General features: G+C 45.9%; 1 protein-coding gene across 1 annotated transcript; it reads left to right on the top strand.

The window, feature by feature from the left end:
- The first annotated feature begins 958 nt into the window (after positions 1-958).
- NR0B1 (nuclear receptor subfamily 0 group B member 1) lies at positions 959-3545 on the top strand. The gene is made up of 2 exons (XM_027724628.2): positions 959-1627; positions 3156-3545. Exons 1-2 carry the CDS (start codon positions 1054-1056, stop codon positions 3398-3400), a joined length of 819 nt encoding a protein of 272 aa, XP_027580429.1. The 5' UTR covers positions 959-1053; the 3' UTR covers positions 3401-3545.
- Positions 3546-7219: the final 3674 nt, after the last annotated feature.

The raw sequence follows: 7219 nt of genomic DNA, 5'->3' as shown, positions 1-7219 counted from the left end.
GGCCTGGAAGGATTACTTCCTTGCTTTCATGTATACATGCCACTTGGAGGAGATGGGTCTCAGAAGAATAGGTATCTAAGTGTAACAGGAAAGAGTCATGGACAAGCAGAGCCCGAAAGGAAAATGGAATGTTATAAATGGATGAATGGAACAAAATGAGATCAGAAAGATGGACCTTGTGTCGCAAAACAAGGAAAGGGAATTATTAATGGTGGAGGTTTCATGGAGGATCCCCGTGGGTGCTGCAGCAGTGTCAGCCTCAGGGCACTGTGATGGAGCCTTGTTTGCACCCCTCACAGAGCACCCGATTTGGGCAGGAGCACGTCCACTTTTCCTCCCTCCTCCCTGGCAGCACTAAGGAGTTCATTTGGCACACGAGGCATCGCTCCTAAGGGCAGGTATACACAAAAGTCCTTGATATCATTAGTGATGTCACCTTTTTCCCCTGCTGCGGGAATTTTATTATTTGGACCTATTCAGCACTTCTCCCACCCCCAATACACCTTTCTCTGTCCTCTCCCAGACCTCTCGGGTACTTGTCATTTCCGGATGGGGCCCCGCGGGAGTCGCGGCGACGAGAGCTGCTCCCCACGGTGGTAAAACGAGAGATCAGCGGGAGCTGCCGGCCTCGTCCTGCCCTGCCCCGCTCGAAGCATCCCGGGATAACACCAACCGCTCCGGGGCCCGGAGAGAGGAGCGAGGAGGGGGCGTTTTGTCGCTCAAGACGCCTCAGCCTCTGGGCAGGGGCGGCCGGCTCCCTCCGGTATCGCTGTCTCAAGAAAGGAGGAGGAGGAGGGTTTTCTTTTTCCATTCCCCCCACCCCTCCCTCTTTTCCAACCAGTAAAGAGTGTGTCTGCCCCTTTGAACCGTCGGCACAGCGCCTGCGGCGGCACACACACACAGACACACACACACCGCCGGCTATAAATAAGTTAAGAGCCGGGCAGAGGGCGAGCAGTGCGCGTCTGCCGGCGGGACCAGGAGGCTGGGACAGCCCAGCCGAGCCTCCCCAGCGGCTCAGCCCGGCCCACGGACGCCGGACCCGGGGGAGCCATGGCGTGCGTGGAGCGCTGCTGCCGCTGCTGCGCGGAGGGCAGGCGGCACAGCAGCATCCTCTACAGCATCCTACGGAGCCAGCAGCGCCAGGAACGGGCGGCGCCGACGGGACAGGCTCCCCGCGGCTGCCCCTGCGGGTCGAGGCGGCGGGTGGCCCTGCGGAGCCCGCAGGTGGTTTGCAAGGCGGCCTCGGCCGTGCTGGTGAAGACGCTGCGCTTCGTCCAGAACGTGCCCTGCTTCCAGGAGCTGCCGCTGGAGGAGCAGCTGCTGCTGGTCCGCAGCTGCTGGGCGCCCCTGCTGCTGCTGGGGCTGGCGCAGGACCGGGTGCCCCTGGAGACGGTGGAGAGCGCGGAGCCCAGCATGCTGCAGCGCATCCTCACGGCCCGGCGTCACGGAGAGCAGCCCCCGCCGCGGGTACCCGCACCGCCGCCGGGCCGGCAGCACCACGGCCCGCACCTGCCCTCGGCCGGAGAGATCCAGGCCATCAAGGGCTTCTTGGCCAAGTGCTGGAGCCTGGACATCAGCACCAAAGAGTACGCTTACCTCAAGGGGACGGTGCTCTTCAACCCGGGTGAGTGGCCAGGCGGGGCCAGCCCGCTGGTATCCCCAGCGAAGTGGGGCTTTTCCTTGGGGAAAAGAGGTGGTGGAGGAGGGGGACGAGGAGCAAGGTTTCACCCTCTGCCCCCTCCTTAGGACTCCGGCTGTCAAGCAGGGAGGGTGGCCGGCGGCGGCCAGGTCTGGTATCCCGAGGGCTGGCGCCTTCCATAGAACAAAGAGAACCTGGCCGGTCGCTTAGGGAAAGTTGGGAGTCAGCCGCGGTTCCCTGTTGGTTTCGGAGCTTCCGCTCTGCGGGAGCGTGTAAACTCCCCACGCCCGCCCGAGGGTCGCGGGTCTGCCCGTGCTGTTCCCGGGAGGTCTGCACTCCCTGGAGAGCAAGAGAGGGCTCAGGGCTTCAGCAACGAAGTGCTGTTTTGGCTTTGTGTGTAGCACTTGTTTACCATCTCTGTGGACGCTTCTATATACCACACCGATGCTCAACCAAAGGCTTATTATCATGTGGGTGACTCACCTTAAAGGTAGCTGGCAGGCTGGATCCGGCATTTCCCAAGCATGGCAGTACCCTGTGAAAGTGGGACAGGGATCTTCCTCCGCTCCCACTGTCAAACTGTTAGTTACTGATGGTTAAGTTTGTATAGTGTTACTTTGCATTTATCATACTGCTCATTTAGCTCTGCTTTCCATAGAAATAAGAGAGAAAAAGTTACAATGGTGAAGCTAATGTGACACAAGTCAAATTCTGAAGCTGGTTTAATAAAAAAAGATAGAAAGATTATTCTGGTAGGAAAAAAAAAATCTTTCCTTGAAGGGTGGTCAAGCGTTGGACCAGGTTGCCCAGGGAAGTGGTTGAATCACTGTACCCAAAAGTGTTCAAAAAATGTGTAGATGTGGTGCTCAGGGACATGGTTTTAGTGGTGGACCTGGCACTGTAAGGATAATGTTTGGACTTAATGGTCTTGGAGGTCTTTTCCAGCCTTAATGATTCTGTGGTCACAAACAGCCTTAATTCTGCAGCCTCTGTCTTTCAGTATCCTTACTGTGGTTCACTGGAAAACTTTCCGTCATGTGTTGGAGTCAGCACTTCTTGCCACTTGTAAACCGGAGCAGAAACAGTTATCAAAGGAAGCCTTAAATGAGAATGTCGAAGGAAGCCTTAAATGTGACTTATTTTTGTAGAAGTGAACAACTTAAAAAAGTTATTTTTATTGTCTAGCCCACTCTAACATTGTTTTGGAAAACATTCTTCAGTCAAAGTTTTTATCAATCAATTTGTTTAACACTTAAGTGAATGTTTACAAACATCATATTTGTCTATAGAAGAAGAGTATTAAAGGTCCTGAATACCAGCACAATAAGACTTTGTTCTGCCCAATAAAATTTAATATGTTTATTCTGCATAAAAAAAGTCCTATGGCAATTTAATTTACTTCTTTCCTTGAGTGATGATTACAATCTATGAGCTCTTAGTAGTCGTTCTGTAAGAATGGTGTTGTTTTAGAAAGAGAACATATGTAAACAAAATAATTTATTGTTCTTTTCAGATCTACCTGGACTGCAGTGTACACAGTACATTGAAGGACTGCAGAGGGAAGCACAACAAGCTCTAAATGAACATGTCAGACTCATTCACAGAGGTGATGAAGCCAGATTTGCCAAGCTGAATGTTGTTTTATCTTTGTTAAGATCTATTAATGCTGATGTGATGGCTGAATTATTCTTCAGGCCCATCATTGGAGCGGTGAACATGGATGATATGCTTTTGGAAATGCTTTGTGCAAAATTATAAAGACATGTAAAATAATGAAAGTAAGTCCAGTGCAAAGGAAGCCCTAGAGCAGAATAGTGTAAAGTATTGTAAATAAACTAACTTATTGTTTTTACATAGATAGTATTTTTGTATTCCATAATAAAATATTCTTCAAGATCTGAAATGAATTTTTATTAAACAGTGCTTTTAGAATAAGATTACGGTCATCAAAACAAGCTTTAAGGTTGTGGAGAATGTTCATATCCAAAGTCAAATGGTTATTCTTTTACCATGTCTCTGAACAATGAACACACTTACTATATTGTACTTTCAAGGTGAGTAATCCCTCCTTTTTCAAAATAAGCAGAAGTCTAGGTTTACATTTTAAGCATAATTGGCAGAAAACAGGAAAGAACAAGCCATTTACTTTGCATATTTCAGTAATATTAGAATAAGATACTATAGCAACCATTCTACTCACAGTTCAAATAATGGCTCTATCAAAGGCTTACTTCTATTGACTTTAACAGAGTTGAAGTCTATGAAGATTCAATACTCACCTAGGGTTTTCTTTGATATGGGGAAGATGCATTAAGAATATTTTGAGGCTTAATGAACCTTAAAGTAGCTTCATCAGCTCTAATGTGTGCAGTAAAATATTCTATTCAACACACATTGGGATCCAGGAGAATAAAAGAACTCTGCTCCCCAAAACAACAAATAAACAAAAATGCCTCTAAAAATATCCGAACAACAAATGCTTATTAGCATCTGGAGAATGAGTAGGGCGGACTCTGCACTTTTCTTTGCTTTTCATGTAGATAACTGCTAGCTGGGATTTCCATAGTCAGATTCTTCAGACTACTTATTCCCATGGAAAAATGAAACTATTATGCTGAAATATAGTGTAACACTGGTACATCCATCAAAATTTGTCAGCTATCATGAAGATGTCTTAATTAAGCATTGAGCTTAACACTTTTTTTTGTTTTTGTTGTGTTGGACTTGCTTCTTTCTCCTGAAGAAGTTGTGATTTTTCTGAAAAAAAAAAAAATCCTATTTTAAAAATAAAATCATAAAGGGAAAATCAGTGATTTAAGGGGAATTTGTTGCTTTTCCTTTCTTTTCATGCACCTTTCTAGCCTTTTCCCTGGGGAATATTGGTAAATAATGAAGAATTAAGTGTGACGGTGTTCCCAAAGTAAACAATATCAGTAACTTTCTCTGTTGTTCACACATATATTTACCATTAGCAACAGGTGTCTTTTAAAACACAATTAATAAAGTTGAAGCAGTAACTCTCCCTGATAGGGGGTGTGCAGGGAAATGGAACAAGTATGAAGAGCTTTCTTTTGCTGCCACCTTGCGCAAAGCCTAATCACAACTCCTACACTAACGTAAGGATCAGGGGGACTCTTGTTGGCTTGTACCTACCTGGATAAAACTTATGGGAAGTAGAAATGAATAGAGAGGTAGCCAGACATTCCTACAGGTTCAAGTTCATCCATAAATTTTATCACTGAAATTTGTATTACCATGGCAATAAAAGTCTCCTCATGGACTAGGAGACCATCACTGAGCAAACAAAACAGAGCAAGAAACACTGCTCCCATCCTGAAAAGCTATGGTGTCCATAAATACATACTGCTCTGGTGCTCACATAACTGTCTGGGGTTGTGTGCCATGAGGAGCTCTCAAAAAATTCAAAAGAAATAAAAATATATAAATAAAGTAAACTTTACTACCAGTGCAGACTTCACACCAGCTCAGACCATAATAGAGCAGGCTTAGTCTTTGTTAAGTTGATCCTTTTATGTGTACACACACATGCATATCCACACCTATAACAAATATAAACATCTACATATGGATAATATTTATTGTGTATGTGTAGGTGTTCTATGAGTTTACAAAAGCTTCTGAGCTTACTTAATGTCTCTGTAACATAAATATACGTCTATGTTTCCCTCTTTTTCTGCAAACAGCATATGAGATTACAGTAGTTAGTTTTCAAGGATGCCTGAAATAGGATGCCCCTTCCCATAAAAGTCCAAAGTGTGATGATAAACATTTCAATAGTGATTAGCAAATGATGAATCTTGAGTAAGGACTAAACAAACTCCAACAACCTCAGAATAAAACAACTTAATTGACACTGAGAATGTATTAATATGCACACTAGTGTCCAGACTCTTCTTCTAAGTAGCAGAAGAGACTTGCTTGCTGTACTCCTAACAATTAAATGTAATAGCTGAACCTTGGTCACAGGCCAGCATTTTCAGCTGAGCAGTCACCTTGAGACCGTTTGGGTCTATTGTGCCACTAAATACAAAAGTTTTGATGACTTGGGGGGACCTGCTTACACCTCCAGGTTTGATCTCTGAACAAATTCTGTATTCTGCTCAATTTTCTGAAGTTGTCATGAAAAATATGCACAATGAATACACCTTGAACTATACTCTATTGTATCTCTCTTGGACCAGCAATACCGTTTGTCATTTAGCTGCTGTCTATTCTAATGGAAGTACATGGGAACATATGTAGAGAATCTGAATGGGAAAACAAATTTATCAAGGCTTTTTGCAGAGAAATGGCAAAAAAAAAGTGTCTCTTCATAGGTCAGAGGAAGAGGAATGACAAAGTAAGTCTTGGAGGAGGAACCAAGTTGAAGGCTTGGGAGAACCATGCAAGAATGGAGGAGAAAAGATTGGTGGGGTTCTGGACCTGAGTGGTGAAGGGTCTGATTTTACTGTGGGGGCATTGTGCTAAGAGTTGAGTAGAAGCAGTTGGAGAGAGATTGTAACTCACAAAACATGCCCGAGTCTGAGCAAAAAGGTCCCTGTGGGAGGATTTTCTGTCGAGCCCATAAAATTTGCAGAGCAAGGAAGAACCAACCCCAGAAGCTGACACAGAGGAGGACACACGCATCCTCAGTAACCTGCTGGAACAGGTGGTCTGTTCTCTCCTCCACTGTGCTGCTGCTGAAGAAAGGGCCATACTGGTAGCTGTGCAGGCATGAAGAGCAGATGCTCAGCCCTGTACCAGCAAATAAATGCTGCTTGCAGGATTAAGTAAAACTACTCACTTGCCTCTCACCTTTGAACCTGAGCGCTCTGTAGCACATTTTTGTACTGCGTAGGAAGAGTACCGAGCTAGATCCTTTTCTGCCCCACCTTGGCCCTGTGCAGGGTGGGTGAACTCTGAGTCAGATAGCCTACATGGCCATGGCCACTCCTGTAACACAAGAGGTGATCTTTCTGGATGTCTCAGGCAGCAGGGGTAGGACAGCCTGCTGGAGGCCTGAGGGAAGCAGGGGAGAAGGGAAAGCCGGATGTAGGAGAAGGATGCTTCCATGGTAATGTAGCCTTTACTAGAAGGAGCTTCAGGCGGTGTGTCAGACCACTGTTAGCTGGCTATCTGGGACTCCTGAGGAGGGAAGGTCCTGCCTCTAGCCCTGTGTGCTGCTGAGCAGTGTTACGCTGTGCTGTGAGTACTGCACTGTCAGAGGCAGCACAGCATTTGTCCTCAAGCTCTTAAATGTACCAGTAAGGCAGCTTTTTACTTCAATACTGACATGACTTCTAAGGATTTTTTTGCATTTTCTGTTTGCTCTCTATCTTTCCCATTCTGGACCTGATACTCCTCAGGAGCACCCTTTTTTTATAGCCCTACAGAGTGTTAGAGACATTTTAACTAAGAGCAGCCTCCCAAGAAATTTAGTCCCAAAATCCCCACAGTGACTGCCATAGATAGATGCATTGCTGTACAAATAACCATTCCCACCACTTCAACGTAGATGTCCATTGCTCTGTGTCAGATCTGTGACACCACCAGTCCAGACACCAGCTTCTCATCACA

Source organism: Pipra filicauda, unplaced genomic scaffold (assembly GCF_003945595.2).
Source record: "Pipra filicauda isolate LSUMZ 115617 unplaced genomic scaffold, ASM394559v2 scaffold284_size963001_pilon, whole genome shotgun sequence".
Taxonomy (NCBI): Eukaryota; Metazoa; Chordata; class Aves; order Passeriformes; family Pipridae; genus Pipra; species Pipra filicauda.
Note: the sequence above shows the minus strand (reverse complement) of the source record. Positions and strands in the feature narration are given on the sequence as shown.

Bases quoted from the DNA above. Each gene is read 5' to 3' on its own strand.
- NR0B1 (XM_027724628.2), top strand. From the start codon at position 1,054: ATGGCGTGCGTGGAGCGCTGCTGCCGCTGCTGCGCGGAGGGCAGGCGG. The intron at 1,628-3,155 runs GTGAGTGGCCAG...TGTTCTTTTCAG, and splicing joins GACGGTGCTCTTCAACCCGG to ATCTACCTGGACTGCAGTGT.